Source organism: Ptiloglossa arizonensis, chromosome 13, assembly GCF_051014685.1.
Source record: "Ptiloglossa arizonensis isolate GNS036 chromosome 13, iyPtiAriz1_principal, whole genome shotgun sequence".
NCBI lineage: Eukaryota > Metazoa > Arthropoda > Insecta > Hymenoptera > Colletidae > Ptiloglossa > Ptiloglossa arizonensis.
In genome coordinates this window covers 7,392,888-7,410,746 of record NC_135060.1, presented here as the reverse complement: position 1 = coordinate 7,410,746, position 17,859 = coordinate 7,392,888, and the positions used below count along the sequence as shown (strand labels likewise).

The window sequence follows — 17,859 nt, the reverse complement described above, 5'->3', positions numbered from 1 at the left end:
TTTGGTCAAAGTAAAGTGTCTGGACGTATTTGAGAAAGGACAACCTTAACGTATTTACTGGATCTTACAAAACGTATTTGCGGAACGATATTTCTTTCGAAAAATGTTTCGTCGGAAGTATTGGTACATCGGTGAAGTTCGATCAAATATTTTCGGTACATCTTTGCTATGTAAAAATAAAGTTTCGAGTGTAAAGAGAAGAAAATAACGATAAAAGGGGCTGTACACAGGCGCGGAGAAAATCAACAGAAATAGCAAGAAGCGAACCAGGTACTTCGAACATTGAAACTGAGAGAGTTACGCGAAGACGAAAGTTACGATCGAAAAATTCTAAGAGCTTCGTAGAAAGCGGAACAGGTGGATGAAAGAGATAAAAATATAAGAGTATTACGCGGGAGGAAGAACTTTTACAATGTAGAATGGTATACGAAGAGAACGAGGGGAAGGATAAAATGGCGAGAATCGGGGAATAATAAGATAGTGAAGCAGCGCGACGAAGAAAACGAGGTAAGCAACTTGAAAAGTAGGACGGGTCTGTTTTAAAAGCGTTTAAAACGCCCTCCTTGTGCCAACAGGTGGAAACTTTTTCTGCGCCGCAAATTCTCGCAAGTCCTGACACCTGCTTTTTCCACGAATGTAATTGGGGCAAGAAAAGAAAGAAAGAAAAGAAAAGAAAAAGGAGCGACGAGTAATTTTCACCTTCTCGAGGCGATCACGGAAGGGTCCACTCAAACTCACTTTTCATTTGTTATTCCCGTTCGTCGTAATGGCGCCCGGGGTATTCTATTTTGCTGGTTGAAATATTAAGAGGCAATTAGCTGTTACTTCGCCGTGACGCTGTTGACGTATAAATGTCGTAATTGCTTTTGCTGAAAGGTATACTCGGAACGGGGTCTCCTGGGATCCAATTTCAGTTAAAATTCTTGATCAGCCGTTCCTGCTGCTCCACGGAGACTGCAAAATTATTCTCAAAAGGAACCTTTTCAAGTTTTTACGAGAGGAAGAAAATTGTTTCGCCTCCTTGATTTACCTCGATTTAATACCTGGGTAGGAAAATTGCGCGACGGATGCGGAAGAAACGAAGTCAAAGGTATCGGCCTGGGGGGTGTGGGTCAATTATGCGAAAACGAAATTTTTAGAATTTCATACGACCGAGAAATATATCGCATTCCACCGTTTCGTTCTCCTTTCGTGCATTGCTCGACAAAATTGGATCGAGTTTTCGAAGAATTTTGAAAAACGAGTCTATCCTCTAGAAGGGAATAAAGAACACTTTCTACGATACCGTTTACGGATTTCCTGTTTCGTTTTTTTTTTGTATTCGTGCATCTGTAACTTTACACACGTGTAATAACGTCGTTTAACGATAATGATCTTAATATTTTTGTCAAGTGTCCAACTTGTACACTATTGTAGATTTTCGAAGCGTTCGTGCGCAACAGAGATCAGTGAGTCGATCTTTCAATTATTCCAAACGGTATATTTAAACGAGAAAAGTATCCGCGAAGAAATAAAATCGATGAAGTCGGCTAAATGAAAAAAAAAAAACAGAGGAATAAGTTACGTCCAGAATTGCTCTAAAAAAAGACTACTAAATGTCCATCCGATCGAGAGATCTGTTCCGTTTCAACGTTTTATCCTCGTTTTGTTATTACACCGGAAGATCGCGTAAACGAGTGGCGAGAAAACAAAGTAAATCCAGACGAAGCTGGAGAAATGGTGGGGGAGGATCAATTACGTTGAAAATGGCGGTGAAATGAAAGCTCCGTGGAACTTTGCAAACTCGAGAGAATTCTGCCTCTTGTTTCTCGTTCGTTCCGTTGCGAAAAGATTACGTAACGAGTGTCGAGGGAAAAAGATCAAAGGGTTGCGTCGCCACTCGTGGAAGGGACGACGAGTGTACCGATAACGCGTAAAATCGAGATCGAAAAAGTCTTCGAATTCCATTTAACAGAGGGAATCGTACCGTTTCTCCGTTTTATCTTTCGTTATTTATATAAAGTTACGTAAGGAGCGACACGAAGACACCGACAAAGTAGAGTTGGCCGACAAAGTAAACGAGGGGGTATCAATTTCGCTCGCGGATACAAAGATAACAAAGTCTCTAAAATTGTAACCGATCGAGTGAATTACCTTGTTCCGTCTATTTTCTCGTCGCGGGAAATTCGCGCGAGTGGATTGCGCAACGGATAAACACGGAGACGAAATCAAAGGGAACGAGTAGTCCGTCGAGCGAGTGGGAGAGGATCAATTGGATAATAGAGAGCGTCTCGATGACAGCTCGGTGAATTTTCGAAGCGGAGGCGTCCTTGTAGCGCGGGTATACGCGCGTCGGGGCGCCGGGACGTCGGAAAGGACGCGGGTTATGTTTAGAAAAGCCGAGGGAACGAGTCTGCGCGTATTTCAGGTGCGAGTAAGTTGGTTGTTTGGCCGTTGGCCAGTATCGTCGAGCATAATTCCCGCAATTTTCGAATACGCTTTCGTTCCTCGCGATGCCTCGCTATAATTAACGAAGCGACGCGCCGTGATTCACCCTCGTACACCACACTTTTTATCCATCCGTGTCTCTCGTTCCCGTTCCGTCGCGATTTTTCCGTTTCGACCCTCGACGGGAAACGAAACTCGATTCGCGTTACGGCGCACCTTCGAACTTCCGGCGGACTGTTTATTGACGCTCCGCGCGCTTTGACCTCAAAGGGGAGGAGGATCGCGAGCGGAGCATACCTAGGCCGCGATTTTATTTTCACAAGTGTATATAATTAACCACGGTTTATTGATGTTCCGATTTCGTTCGTTCCCTATCGTGGATTTCGTGAGAGATTCGGAGCGTGTTCAAGTTGCGTCGAAACGGAATGCTTTCGCGTTTCGCTTCGATACTTGCTTTTAATCCCGTTAACGGTGTCATTTTTCGGAGTTTTGCGCTGTAAATTGTCTTCGTGTGAAAAAAATTGTTTCTTTCACGTACTTTTTAACGATATTCGTCTTGTGCAACGAAACGAAGAAATGTTTCAAAAAAAAAGAATCGTGTGAGTATCACAGGGTGGATTTCGTGGTTACGGGATTTGCAAGGGAGAGGATTTAACTGTATCGTGAGAAATGATTCATCGAGTAATATCTAATGTGACGTACTTTAAGAAATTTGAAGTAGCGAATCTACTCGATCATCCAATAAGGAGACCGAGAAAATGATATTAGGATCATCTCTGTCGAGTCGGCTGAAGTGATTCATGAGTGGCGCTGTTAAAAGCGTATTACTCGAAGCACGTAGACGATCACGGTTCTGGGTGATTCAAGACTAAGAATCGTATGTCGCTGACGAAAGCAGTTCCGATTGTTTATTATATCAAGATTTTTCAATCGAAAAGATATTTCTATAAAATATCTTTTTCTCTTCTTCCCCTTTCTCTTAAAAATATTTCTAAAAAATATTTCCGTAAAATATTTCTTTCTCTTCTTTTCTCTTAAAAATATTTGTAAAAACTACTTTTTTTCCGAACGATGTGATACATCTTGCCTCCACAAATGCAATGCGCGGCACAGAACACAATTAACGCTCCACTTCGGTACATTTCGAAAACGATAATCTTGAAAAGCTTCGACTGTGTTCTAAGCAGCGTTCTACACGTACAAACGCAACATTGGAGCGTTCTCGGAAAGTAATTCGCTGAATCTACGACAAAGACTAGGAAGACTACTCGTCCACTAACCTGGCGCGTGCTTTTGCAAGTTGATCGATCTGATCCTGGAAATCGACAACGACCTCCTGGTGTTTCTTGCGCAGGAGATGCGCGGTCTCCTCGCTTTCGAGATGAACATCTTCGAGTAGTTTGCGTAGTTTGGCCAATTCCGTGTCCCTCTTCTTGTTGATCTCGAACTGGAGAGTCACGTTTGAAAAATGGTAACAATTAATTTCAAGTATCGTCGTGGATCGAGCGCAACATATCGAAAAATTCTTGGGTATTCTCTCGAGGTGATCTCTGATTTATAAAATTTTCTTTGCTCTCGTCGACCGGTGTACAGTATTCTTTTAAACTTACTTGAGATTCGGCGCCACCCTCCGCCTCTTCGAGACGTTCGGACAGCTGGATGACTTGCACGCTCAAGTCAGCGCGCTCGCGTTCAATCTGCAAAGGCACGTGGCGAATGAAGGAAACGATTGTATACGTCGTTCGATAGAAATAATAATTTCCCCACGATTCGCATTGACTTCTACCCTTTTTCCGAAGAAACGTACCGCGAACGAGGAACACGCTCGTGCATCGAATCTTCGTTGAACAACGATGACAGTTCGAGTCGAAAAGATTCAAGTTTTTCGATATTTCAATTTACTCGCGAGATGTTTAAAAAAGCTTTGCGGGCGAATGTTCAATTTCGTTGGAAAGTTCGTACACCGTTATCCGGGTACGATCAGTGGTACTTGTGTTCGCTCGAAATAGGTTTGTCCCTTATTTACAGTTCTCTCAAGATTTCCAATACACGAAGATCGGTTCCGTGAACGTTTTCGTTCGTTCTCGCGAGTTTGCAATAACGATACATTTTTAACCCATTTGAAACAACTGTTAAAATATACGCTTCGTTTCCAAATACTTTTCATGTCGGCAGAATATGTCGTGTTGGTTATTGGTTAACGATTAACGGTATCCGTAACCGTAATCGTATTCCCGATCTTAAAGTACTGTGAATTATTTAGACGATCGAACAGTCGATTCGTTGATTCTTAAATCGATCGACGTTGCCTGGCAACTTTTACGCGTACTTGAGTTCGTAAACTGTCAAACGAACGAACGCGAGGATCGTGTCATAACAAAAGTAGTAGTAGTATAGCCGTAGGAATAACCGGCTCGATGGGCGCGACGTAATCGTATCAAAGTCTGCTCTCTTTCTAGAGGTACGAATTCGTTGTAACGCGATAGAAGAGCACTGTCGGAACACGTTGATGCGTGTTGAGTGTAATCGAGATGCGCGGCATTGTTTTGGAAAGAGGCCTCGAGGAACGACGCGAACGGCTCGGTGCAAGCTTGACGTCAGGTTTCTTCGGACCGCGAATAGAACGATCTAATTCCGGACGGACTGGCTCTATATCGGGAGCTTTATTCATATTACAAACGAGGCGTTTATCGAGAAAAGAGAGACGCGCGACATCGCCATAACTGTCCGTTCTCCGGAAACCACCGCGTTCTCCATGCCTCCTCGTATTTACCGACCGTGTCGAAACACACGTTTCCTCGACGAAAATTTTCTTTCCGATGAAAACGCAATTTTCAACGACCGACCGAGCGTCGAAGCTTTCATTCGAGAAAGTATTTCACTGGTTCTTCGACCGTACGTACAACGACCATTTTGGAGCGTTGAATTCGTAAAGGAAGAACGTGTCTGCGGTACCAACGGTCGAATCGATAAAAAAAAAAGAATATGTGTTCGGTGAACGAGAAATGTGCGTTTCGTTTCTTAAATCGTAACGTTTATTTTAACGGTACAACGTACCGAACGATTAACTAGGCTGCGGCCATTTTAAGGTATCGAACTTGGGAAGAAAGAACGTGTTTACGGTACGAACGACTCGTTCGACAGCTGTCTTTCGTTTGTCAAACGATAGATCCGTGTTCTCTTCGCGAAAAATCGCGAATCGGTTCCGATGGTGCGTCGTGGCGAAATTTCGTACGGAGAAACGATCGAGCTCGAGGTATTCGCAACGTTACGTAACGCGTGCCTCGATCCGATTCGAACGTTGCGCTTCCTTCTCGTAATAATGATTCAACGACGATTTAACGAACGCGTAACGCGTACTTGACGAGATCATAATTTTCGACTCTTTGCGATCTGAAAGAGCGGAGGGGAAAACGTCTCTGGCACAGGTTCAAGTCACGTATCGCGACCAGCGTTACGTACGAATTTGATTTCCGCGGAGCTTTTCGAACAATGAAACTGGAGAAGCTCTTCTTAAATTTAACGCCCCGTTGGAACGAGACACCGTCGTTTTCCCGAGACCGTGGCTAATACTTTTCCATCGATCGAGGATGGACCGCGAATCGGGCGAATTCTTCGCAAGATCCTTGAAATTCTCAAACTCCGGCATTCGTGGGTAAAAAGAAATCGAAAATTCATCAACTACTAAAAGTGATTCGGTTGAATTTTCCATCGATTCACGATCCTTCGCCCATCGATCGCGAATTCCTCGAAATATTGTTTTCGTTGTATTTTTTCTTTTTTCGTCTCTTTTTTTTGTCTCGATACGATGCGTTACACGTACACCGAACACGAAAAAGGAATGCGGGTTCGTTCGCTGAAGAGGCGCGCATCCCCAAAAATAGACGCGAGTCGAGAGCTGGACATTTCGACCTACTGCTCCCCACTCTATGGTGGAGCAGGCCACTCTCGCTTTTTTCGTATCAGTTTCAAAATTCACAATGCCGACATTACATAAAGTCTCGAAATTGACGTTTATCGCCGTCGTCCCGGATATTTTTATCCCCGGCGCGCAACGGACCCGAGTCATCGTCGTTGCTACCGCGTTTGTAATATCGACACGAGTCGAAGTTCAACGATGCACGGATACGAGACACTTTGCGTGTTTCCGGTTCGCGGTTAACGCGTATCGATGCGGACACGGTGCACACTCGGCGATCCTGTATATCTCGTGTAAATACGAGACACGGATCGACGAGCGTGGAAAGACAACGCGGAATGATAGCACCCGAGCGGCGAGAAATGTAAGAAAAAGTGTTCGGTGAGACTCACCCTTTGACGTAGCTCTCTCTCAGACTCCAGGTCATCCTGCAGCAGGCGGATTTTGTCCTGAAACGAGAGGCAAGAGAAGGATTAGAGCGTACCACGGGGCTCGTTATAGAGGGTCGGTGCTTTACGTAATGGGCCGACGAAAATATCCAACAGCGGACGCCCGGTATTTCGGAAAGACGGACGGCCTCCGAACGGGCTCGTCCTCGAGGGAAACAGGAGTACCTTCGTTCAACAACGAGGGTCCGTTGGGGTCGTTTCCAACGAAACGAAGGAACGTGCGCTCGTCTGCTCCGTGGCCCTTAACGAGCTGCCGGAGAATTTTCGCTCCTCGAACATCGACGAAAAAAAGAAAAAAAAAAGAAGCGAAAAAAAAAAGGACAATCTTGCTCGAACGCGGAAACGAGGGCACGTTTCTTCGCGTTCCTCCCGTTGCATCTTTTCACGAGCAGGTTCCACGAGCCGGTCTCACGGTTACGTACTCGAACGTGATCGTATGGAACACCGATCGACGATATCGACCGTGTCGGTTCGTCCTCGTTCGTTCGGGCGTTTCGCGAACGCCTCGAAGATGTCACTCCGGTTTGTTCGGGCACGATCGTCGCTTTAGGGCCGATATTCACGACTATTTTCGTACACGAGCAATCCGATAGGCCACGGAACGGTCTCCACGGCACTTTCGTTCCTCGTCAGGGTTGGCACTAATATCCCTTATGGTCACTGAACTTTCTCGCGTCTCACAGTCCCCCACCGCGAAATCGGTTCACTGCTCTGCGTTTCCTGTTTTCACCAGTCGACGCGATCACTAACGCCCCTCTCGACGTTTCCTCACCGAGCGTTTCTTCGTACCAGCTTCTTCCCCGTATCGATCGACCGCGAACGTTTCGAACGATTTCATCGCGAGGGTCTTTGGGACGATTAGTCATCCGGTGTTATTCCGCGGGTTGCGTCATTGGACCCTCCTCGTTGAACGTGTTAGGTTTTCTCGCACATCTTGGACTCTTTCCATCGGACGTATTGGATTTCATCGGATCTCTCGTGGCCTGCGCCGATGAAACGTCTTGGGTCTGCACGGGACATCTTGGATTCCTCCGATGCTCGTCGAAACTCTCACGGGTGGTCTTCTCTTCCCCGCGCTACGTCTAAGCTTTCACGGGGGACATCGTTCAGCGTTCGAGATCTCACGCGAGACATCCCCGACTCCCTCCATCGAACGTTCGAGTCTCGATCGGAGTTACTTTCGAACGCTACGTTTCCTTCGTTCGTTCACAAATTTTTCTTTCTTTGCCTATCCTCTCGCGATCCCTTCGTTTTCGATAATCGAACGAACATGGTTGGGCGATGCCTCGTCGCTCCTTTACGCCACGAGATTGGATCGTAACGGGAAAAAAAGACGAAGGGACACGTATCGAGTTAACGCTAAAAGGTGTTATCGATCTTGACTAGAAATGAAAACTCGTTCGTATTGAATCGTGGATCCGTAATGGCGGCGTACCCGAGAACGAGGTGTAACGAACGGTACCTACCGTGATAAGTTAACCGAGGTTCCACGCGTTGAAAGAACACGGGTGAACAGAAGTATCGTCCGGACGTATCGTTCCACGCAGACACATTGTCGTTATCGGTTAAATCGGGCAAGTCATCTACGAGAGTCAGTTGTCCAACGAGGAACAAAGCGAGACGCAACGCGACGAACTTCTGTACTTGGCCGATTTAGTCGATAGCTACGACGCGTGCCCTTAAGGGCGTAGCTGTCGCGTCGCGAAACGATACGAGGGACGAATTCTTCGTTCGGTCGTTTCAGGTGCTCACAGTGCCCCGGTGTTCGAGTTCTCGCGCGGCCACGTTACTCGAGCTGCGATAAATTCTCCAGCGAAATCGTCGCGAAACGATCATAAACGATCCGTTGTTGGTTAACCTACCTCCAGTCTGGCGAGAGCGGTGAGGTCGGCGCTGTATTCGATGCTGACATCGGCAGTACCACCGCCGGTGGAGCGGTACGTGTATTTGGAAGCTTTAGCGATCGCTGAAGACATCCTGTCCGCTTGTTTCACTCGCTTTTCTCGACGATCCCTCGTTTCTTCGGCCGAGTTTCGTTTCTCCTCGGGTTGTTCGCTAACCTTCGGGTTTTCGCCTCGATGCACTGGCTGGTGCTAAGTTAAGTCGTCTTGATTTAAATCGTCGTAGTCCGCTACCACTTCCTCCTCCACCTTCTTCTTCTTCTTCCTTCTCTTCTTCGGGGGTTTCGGAGCCGACCAGCGCCCTACTCGTAGTGCGCGACCCGTCGTCGTTCGTATGGCGCGCCGGCGGCTCCATGGCTTCGTCAAAATGACGGTTACGCGCGTGCGCGGTAGATCGTCAACCCCCACCAGGAACACGCGGCGGCGACTCGTCGTCGTCTTCGTCGTCGTCATCGTCGTTGTTCCACGTCCTCGTCGTTCCTCGAGGGGAAACCACCAGCCGACGACGACCACCGTCGGTTCCACGGACGCCCACGTTTCCTGAACGCACCTGCCAACAGGAGGCGAATCCGTGCCGAATCGCGTTCGAAGAAATCATTCGCGAACCGAACCAAACGTACGCGATCTCGGACTCGCGTACCGAGAACCGTTCGCTCGCGATACGCGCCATCTTTCGCCAAGTTACGATACGTTCGCTCGACCGTTACCTTTCTCGTATTGTGTCTTTGTTTTTCTTGCATTTTTTCTTTTTTCAACGTTCGAGCGAAGTTAACGTTCCAACAAGTGTCGAGATACGAATTTTACCGCGGAGAGTAGACGTAATTAACGGTTGGTGTATTATCCATCGTACGACGTCGTTTGAAAACTCACGAGAGGATTCGTTCATTCGTAGACGCTGCGAAGAAACGTTTCACGTACGGAGAATCGATCGCAAGGGACTGTTACGACTTTCTGCGTGCATCGGGGATACATTTTTCGAATCGAGAAAACCCGTGGATGGTAACCCGAATGATTATTTTCGTTGAAAGTACGTCGCGCGTCGATTACGAAAGCGTACGAAAATATGCGGGGTTACGTTCTTCTCCGAAACGTAACGTCGATCCGTTTCCCTTTTTTTCGCATCATCGGGGATCGAGATCGTGGTATTCTAAAATGAAACAAGCTCGCTCCGATCGCGATGAAAATCAGCCCGGTGAATTTCGTCGCCCGAAAGATCAAAGACAAAGCTCGCGCGAGGCATACCACTCAACAGGTGTACGAGCCACGATCAAAAACCGATTCACGATCGAAATTGCCCGAGGGGCTCTCGACAATTAGAATTAGAATTAGCTCTGGCGTCCCACGCCTCTCGACGTGGAATTATTCGTCTAACATTCAGGCGTGCAACTGCGTCGCTCTTCGTACCGATTTAGATATACCGTACTTGAAAAGCTACAGGGTCATCACTTCGCATAGATTGGCCATCGATGAGAGAAGTCGTTGACTCATTCAAGTACCGATAGCTGCGTAGGTGTAAACGTTGAAAAAGTATAACAATCGTGCACCGTCATACGCGTGTCATATCGGAGCCAAAATCGTTTATAGAATCGCGACTATTTTAGCGTGCACACTCATCGCGTATGGGATACATGGGAATGTAAACTATAATTGTACAGGGTGATTCTTAATTCCGCGTTGACACTTTGGCCAACAAATATAGATCGCGTTGCGAGAAAAATATATTACGCGTACGCACGATGACTCGGCGTTCTTTTTTCGCTTTATAACGCATCGAACGGATTGCGAGATGCAACGTATGTTATACATAATACAATATATATGTATATATATAACGTCCAATAATAGATGGAACGCAAAAAGGAGATTCTTCCTGAAAAAATAAATCGAAAATGTGGAATTACATTTTTTCCTACCGATTTCGTCTTGTTCGACGAACTCGCAAATATTGCTCCGCGAGCGAATACATCGACTCGATGTATTTTAATCGATGCCTAATCGAACTGGAGCAATTTTTCTCTATAATTCGAAATGCCCTTTCCGTATTGATATTTAGCAAACGGGTCTTCGATTGTAAATTAATATTTTCACGTACCGCGTAAAAACGTCTTTTACGATGCATACCTAACGCGATCGATTGTCTCGAAAACTTAAATTCGTCCAAACATTTTTAATTCCACGTGCTCGACTTATTTTTGGACGAGGAGTCTCGCGTGCTTTTCGATTGCCCCGCGAATTATAGGGCACCGTATGTTGCACGCATACCGAACATTGCATCGTCGATGGAAAAGAAATTGTAGCATCGATAAATACTGGACCACCGTTGTCGAAGAACAGGGAAAATTAACGCAACGTGTACATTCGGAATATTTGTACACGGCGAAAGACAAAATGGTCGATGACAAAGCCGAACCCAAAATTCAGGTTCGATATACCACAACTTACGTAACGTTCGCTTTGTTCCACTTATAATTTTACCCTGGAACGTGATTAGTCGAAACGTCGTTTCGAAGTACGAACGTTCGAAATTGCATTTCCATCGTGTTCTTTCAATCCGATCGATTACATTCTTCTCGAAACTTTATCCGAACGATATCGACTTAGGTTACATTTATTCAGACGTAGAAAACGCAGCGCGCACGCTTTCTGCTGTACGTTTTCCCTCGACTCGTGTTCCAGATTTATCCCACCAAGTATCGACGAGCAATTAAGAATCGTTCAGCGGGATTAAAATATTTTCAAAAGGTATCCCGCGCGCACGAGGGAGGATTCTTTTGTATAAATAACACCGTGTGATCCTCGAATTGCAACGGAAAGAGGTTGACCGATGACTCAACAGGTGATGAGAATTCCTTTTGAAAAATTGCCGTCACCGGTCCGATTCCTGGATTCCGTCGCGAATTCTCGTTGATCTCGCAGCTGCGACGAAACGTCCGCGGGCTTTTCGGTATTTACACTCGACATCGTTGTTGACGACGCGGCGATGGCTAACGAGAATGCCGGGCGCGTTTCCATCGCCGTTGGTATTGCGGTCTCGAGGTTCGTCCCGACCGATGTTCCCGAAATTTATTTAAAATTTTATTATACGTACACGTACGGGAACGTGAACCGTCTAGCCCACTTCCGTTCGTCTCGGACTTCGCGTTGGTCGCGAACTCGAAATACCCCATTCGTATTGTCAAACTTTATTCCTATTAATATACGTTCATCGATTTATTTATGACCGACGTTTATTTTCGACCGATCGGTTTAACGTTCGAAAATAAGACGTTACGAAGCACGACCTTTGGCGCAAAATTGATTTCCACCCTTTTACGGACCCGATGTTTCGAGTGTTTCCGCTTTTCTTTTTTCTTTTCTTTTCCCCTTAAAAGAAACCGGTAGTCGAGTATCGTATCCGAGTCGCTAACAATACGCGAAAGCGCGAGCGTTACGGTCGCCCGACCGTGCGACGTTTAAACAAAATTTATTCTCGTTACGGAGACTGGGTTTCTATATTAAAACGGTTTCGTTTGTTCCGCGCGTTGTCTCCGTAACAATTCCGAGGAGACGCGTTCGTTCGTTTACTCGGACTACTAGCAACGTCTGAAACAGGAGCTTCTCGTTCTACTAGCATACCATCCCACTCTCGTCGCTGTGAATACCAACCGTATTTATATCCTATAATCCATTTTTATTTACCAAACACGGCAAGACGCCACGAATTCCCCACGATTTCAAATCCACGAGCGCGTACCATTTAATTTGTAACCGCGAAACGTCGTTGTCGTCGATCGTTTCTTTTCATCGTCGGAACGAGCAATGGCCGATGAACGATACGAAGGGAGCAATGCATCTCGAGGGGAGGAGGAGGAGGAGGGAGGACCATTTTCTGCCGAAACTTCCAGTTTTCACAAAATTTCCACGACCACCCACCCCGCCCCACTCCCGTCGAGTGTCTATAAAAGGTCGCCGGGCGATGGTGGGCAAAGATGCTCGGTCGGCCTAGCTCGGAGCTCCACAAGTAATTTGAGATTGGCCCCTTCTCTTCGGCGTCCTCCTCATCACCTTGTTCCCACTCCTCCGTTACCGTGGCACGTGGCTCCCTCTGGTGGAGAATTCCAGCCATCGGAAAGCACGTCGGAAGACCTCGGACCAGAATAACTGACTCTTTCTCTCTTTTTCTCACCGTTGGCTCTTCGGTCGTCCCTCCGGCTCTCCTTTGGAGAGTTTTCGAGCCCAGCAGGGTGTACACCTATGCGGACTCGTGCAGAAACTTCCTCGTATCCGCGTTTCCAATTCGCGCCGGCACGTTTCGCCGGATATTTGGCTACGACCCGAGACATCCTACCGACTGGCCCGTGCCGTCTATTCTGTTTACAGGGCGAAATATACGGATCGGGGAGCTAAACGGAGGGAACGGAGGGGTTGCTCGAACAGGATTTATTTACTTTTCTTTTTTCTTCTTTTGCCTCGGAGAAGTAACAATTTTCTCTCGAAGAGGGGAAATTTTTGCACGCGGTGTATCCATGATTTTCGCGAGGGGATAATCAAAGGAGCGAGATGGAGGGAATGTGGGGGTTGTTGGAAGATATTTATTATTTTTTCTTTCTTTTTTCTTTTGGGTAGAAGTAACAATTTCCTCTCGAAGAGGGGAAAATCGCAATGCACCTACGATTTTCGCAAGATGGAGGGAATGTGGGTGTTGCTAGAAGGTATTTAATTGTTTTTCTTCCTTTGGGTAGGAGAAGTAACAATTTCCTCTCGAAGAGGAGGAAATTTTTGCACGTTGCGCACCCACGATATTTCGCGAGGGGCCAACTCGTCGTTGCGGAAACAACGTTACTCGCCGGTACGATTAACACGTTTCTTCACGCGTGTCACGTGTCCGTAAAGCGTCGATCTTTCGAGAGTCTGTCACGTGTACACGTGACCGCGACTATTTTCCAGCTTATGTCCGTATAAATAAACGGACCGCGAACCACGGACCGGAGTTTCGTACGCGCGATACATTACTCGGATTATTCGGTTGGCCCATTTAATTTTATTCGCGCGCAATCGAGAGCGCGCCTCGAACATTTAATAATATCGCGATCGAACGAAGATCGAGCGAAAGAACGCGGTTCACATTTATCGAATTTTCGACCGTCTCTGCGAATTTTATCGGAATAAAATCGGCAACCGCGTTTGAAAATGTACATTCGTTTTTCGACAAATGTTTCATTTTTTCGTATGCATTTTTTATTCGCGAAATGATCCGCGTTTGAAAATAAATATACATGCGCGTGTTTTCGGTCGTTTTTACCGATTGAATTCCAAAACGCGTGCAGTTTTCTCCAAATGGAGTCTGAATACTTTATCGGTACGCGTTCTTTAGCTTTTAACGATAAATTCTGAAAAATATGTTTCGGCTTTTTTTGTTTGTTTTGTTTCGAGAAAACTACAAATGGCACTTCGCGGAAGTCACTCCGTAGAAGTTACCGTGTAGAAATTTTCGGTTGGTTTGTACATTATCGTTAGAACGTTTCGAAGCAATCTGCATACCGTCCCGTTGATAATGAATACCTGTGTATACTTTCCACGATCGATCTACGGATCGATTTCGACACCTCGTCCAATGAAACGTTCGCTAGTTGACCGGAAGTCGAACTCGATTTAAACGGAACGACTTAATTACGCGGCTTCGCGTTCGAAATCGAAGTCAACGCACTTTAATAAATTCGTCTCGGTCGGCGCCGTGGGGTTTAATAGCCCGTAGCGAGTTTCGGAAAATTATTCGGAGAACCGTGCATCTTTGGATTGTATCAGCGCGTAATGTATGTCAGGCTGAATCGAGTCGTTAATATTTTTCTTGGCACGGATTTAGAAAGTCCGCCGAGATTAATTATCGGCTTTATCGCGGTACGGTTGCGCAACGTGGTTAATTAACGCGATAATAATTATCTTGTCGCGATACGGATCAGGCGTTGGCTTCCGCGCTCGAATACGCTACGTAACCTACCGCGATCGAGAATACGGTAGCGATACGCCGAACAAGCGTCTCGCGTTTCTCGTGTTCGCATAAAAAGACCTATAATGATCACCGAGTTGCCGAGTAAGCACACTGCCCCAATTTTCTAAATATAACCCCCTTCCGACACTCTCGTTCGACTGAATTCTCTAAGGTACCTACCGCCTATCGAAAGATCTTGACTTCTCGATCGTGAGTTTAATGTTTGTAAACAGAGCCGCTGTATCGGTCAGCTTGGGTAAACTTGAACCTCCGCCTTCGATATCCCGCTGTCGATATTTTGGGAGATGGTAATCGTCCATTTTCGTCTCGTCCATTATTATCGCGATGCTTGGCACTAGTTAATTTGGACGTATATTTGATATATTAATACCAGACGGTGATTATAACAGATTTATCGAGACATTTATTTCCGATTAATCACACCGACTCGTTGCAATTGAAAATACACCGTCGTATCTGTTATTCGTTCGAAGATGAAATAAACGTATGACTACCCGCGACCTATTTTTTCCCGTTGCGTTCGCAAGGAGCTATCAACGATTCTTTTTCTTTTTTTTTTAACGCGACTCTAATTCAGGTAACAGAAGTCGGGACAGAATTTTCGACGAACGAATACATTAACGAGACGTTTTAAATTTATGGAAACAAAAGGAGGGAGAAAGTTTCGAAAGAACGAACGAGAATTGCGTTGAAATAACGTGAAGTCACGGTTCGAGTATCTCCTTGGGAACAAAGAAAAAAAAGAAGAAAAAAAAATTAACACGTGTTTCGTTTCAAATATTTCACGAAGTACACGTTTTTCGAACACTACCCCCGTATCCTCGTTCTTTCTATCTTCAATGAAACGGTAGATTGGCCTCGTCTCGCTCGAGTGACTCACCCTGTAGAATAAGATCTATATCTGTACTAGCGACCAAGAGGCTGGCTAAATTCGCTGTGTAGACGCGTCTTTGTAGGCATCTACTATTTTCCGAGCAAATGATAGATAGAGAGTGCAGTGTGCAGTTTGATCTTAATTTTGGAGTATCTAAGAAAGATAGAAGACGAACGACAAATTTCATCCGTTACTAGCTGCACGGGCTATTAACTGACATTCGATTGTATTTCCAAACGTTCGACGACTTTTTCACAAATACGTACAGCGTCGTTAGACGATCGAAGAGTTGTCAAGAGTGTGAAATTTATGAAAGAATAGCCATCAAAAATTTCCTATCGATAATTTCACGCAATCTGTGCTAATTATTCCGCGATAGTGATGCGTTTAAATTTCTCTTCTTAACGAGTACACTAAATTTAAACGATAACGCAGATGTTACAAAGAGGAGTGTCTATTTTTCGAATCGTTTCGATCGTAGACTCGAGCACGAAGGAATCGCGATTCTGTTACGCGATTCCGTGTACACGTGGGTAGAAACTGTTCGATCCGGTTCTCGTAACGTAGATTCGTTTATACCCATTGCTGTTCTATAATTACGACAGTCGATCGAGTCAGGAAGAAGGCAACAGGTGGATCCTAGAACGGTCGCTAGAAATTTTGTTACTAATGATCGGACAGCTGAATTCGTAGCGGAGTTTTGAATTACCCCTTCGGTCGATTTATTTAAAGAACGGATCGGTTCCGCGCGTTTTGAACGCGTTAACGCCGAGGTTATAGGGTATCGACGCGCGGAATTTAGGTCGCCGACGATCGTTAACTTGCACCGTTTCGGGCACAATACCATCTCCGAGAATACCATACCGACCATAAACAATGGGATCTGGCCCGATTCGAACGATGTGTAAATCGGGATCGCGTTGGGAGTAAACGAGATCCGTAAACCCGTGTACAAGTAACCGTCGCTGGAAAATTTAGTAAACTTGCACCGAATACGAGATATACGAAACAGGGAACGTCCACTGGTATCGTTTCCTTCGATTTACCGTCGTGCTACTTCTCCGATCGGTTATTTTCGACGATACGAACTTCCAGCTCGAATAGTACCTTCGATTCCTAGGAGAAACGAAAATGCTCGATCTTACTCTCCGGAGTGAATTTCTCTGCGATTCGATTTTAGAAGGTCGAAGAAACTATTGAATTTTATTGCGTTCAATTTTGGTGGGAAACGTTTGCAAACGAAGACGCGAAACACGAACGATTTATTTCTTTGGCAGAGATTATCCTTGGACCACGAGCAACTATGTTAATTACTCTAAGATTCGGTTTTAAATCGTCGAAAAAATTGTTCGATTTTATTGCGTTCAATTCTAATGGGAAACGTTTGCAAAGTATAATACGAAACACGTACGATTTATTTTTTTGGCAGAGATTATTCTTGATCTCTGAGCAACAATGCTAATTTCTCTACGATTCGGTTTTAAATCGTCTAAAAAATTGTTCGATTTTATTGCGTTCAATTCTGATGGGAAACGTTTGGAAAGGACGACACGAAACAAGTACGATTTATTTTCTTTGGCAGAGATTACCCTTGGACCACGAGCAACAATGTTAATAAAGAATTAGATCTGGACATATGGAACAAGCAACGGAAAAGCACGATGGGTGTTCTACTCGCAGCAGGAAAACGTTGAGTCATGGTCCGAAATCGTCACGAAAAACTGTGGCCAAAGCTTTTCGGCATTACCAAGAGAAACCGAAGATGACTAACCCGCTCTATTCCTGTCCGAACGGTATATACACTTGTATCCAATGGGAAAGTGGGCTAAAACGTATGAAATATCAATCCCTCCTCGGTCACGCGTTAAACTCTCCGTGGCGCTCCCGTGGTTTCCGTCTTCTACATTCGCTACTGATAATCTGAATTTTCGGTTTATCACGGCTTGAAATTTCGTACATTGGCCCGTATCAACGATTTTCCACGATCCTCGTTTATTATTCGACACATTAACTTTACCAAATCGTAACTTTTGGCGGTACAAGTAATATATACACGTAATATTGATCGATCGGTTCGTCTAATTATATTCTATACTGAAAGTATCGTAGATTATTACGCGTTATGCGTACTATGTTATTTACAGATCGATACTACCCTGGCAACAATGTTGATAACAATTTGTGATTTCTGTGGATGCGACACGCCAGAGACAAATTCACCGATCAAAGTACATAGGTTCAAACGTAAAATTTTGCGGTATGTATATATTGGTTTATATTAAAGAAAAATGATTCACGTT

The 17,859-nt window shown here is 45.3% G+C and overlaps 1 protein-coding gene and 2 long non-coding RNA genes across 7 annotated transcripts in view; 1 reads left to right on the top strand and 2 right to left on the bottom strand.

Moving 5' to 3' along the window:
• The window catches only part of LOC143154055 (paramyosin, long form), a 25,536-nt gene extending 16,744 nt beyond the window's left edge, over positions 1-8,792 (bottom strand). The window contains exons 1-4 of the mRNA XM_076325827.1: positions 8,658-8,792; positions 6,739-6,795; positions 4,038-4,124; positions 3,708-3,874 (exon numbers count right to left, since the gene is read on the bottom strand). Of these exons, the coding sequence (XP_076181942.1) occupies positions 3,708-3,874; positions 4,038-4,124; positions 6,739-6,795; positions 8,658-8,771 (425 nt within the window). The 5' untranslated portion in view covers positions 8,772-8,792. The remainder of the gene's footprint in view (positions 1-3,707; positions 3,875-4,037; positions 4,125-6,738; positions 6,796-8,657) is intronic.
• Positions 8,657-12,245, bottom strand: LOC143154057 (uncharacterized). Of its 3 annotated transcripts, none has more exons than XR_012993973.1 (2): positions 11,785-12,245; positions 8,657-9,246 (listed from the first exon to the last, which is right to left on the bottom strand). It is a non-coding gene; the product is annotated as an uncharacterized LOC143154057 (long non-coding RNA). The 3 variants fall into 3 exon arrangements; XR_012993974.1 differs by having other exon boundaries at positions 11,791-12,245; XR_012993972.1 differs by lacking the exon at positions 11,785-12,245 and adding an exon at positions 9,404-9,541.
• Positions 9,292-17,859, top strand: LOC143154056 (uncharacterized). 3 transcript variants are annotated; one of them, XR_012993970.1, is made up of 4 exons: positions 9,292-9,524; positions 9,589-9,723; positions 17,142-17,352; positions 17,704-17,859. It is a non-coding gene; the product is annotated as an uncharacterized LOC143154056 (long non-coding RNA). The 3 variants fall into 3 exon arrangements; XR_012993971.1 differs by having other exon boundaries at positions 9,292-9,695; XR_012993969.1 differs by having other exon boundaries at positions 9,292-9,723.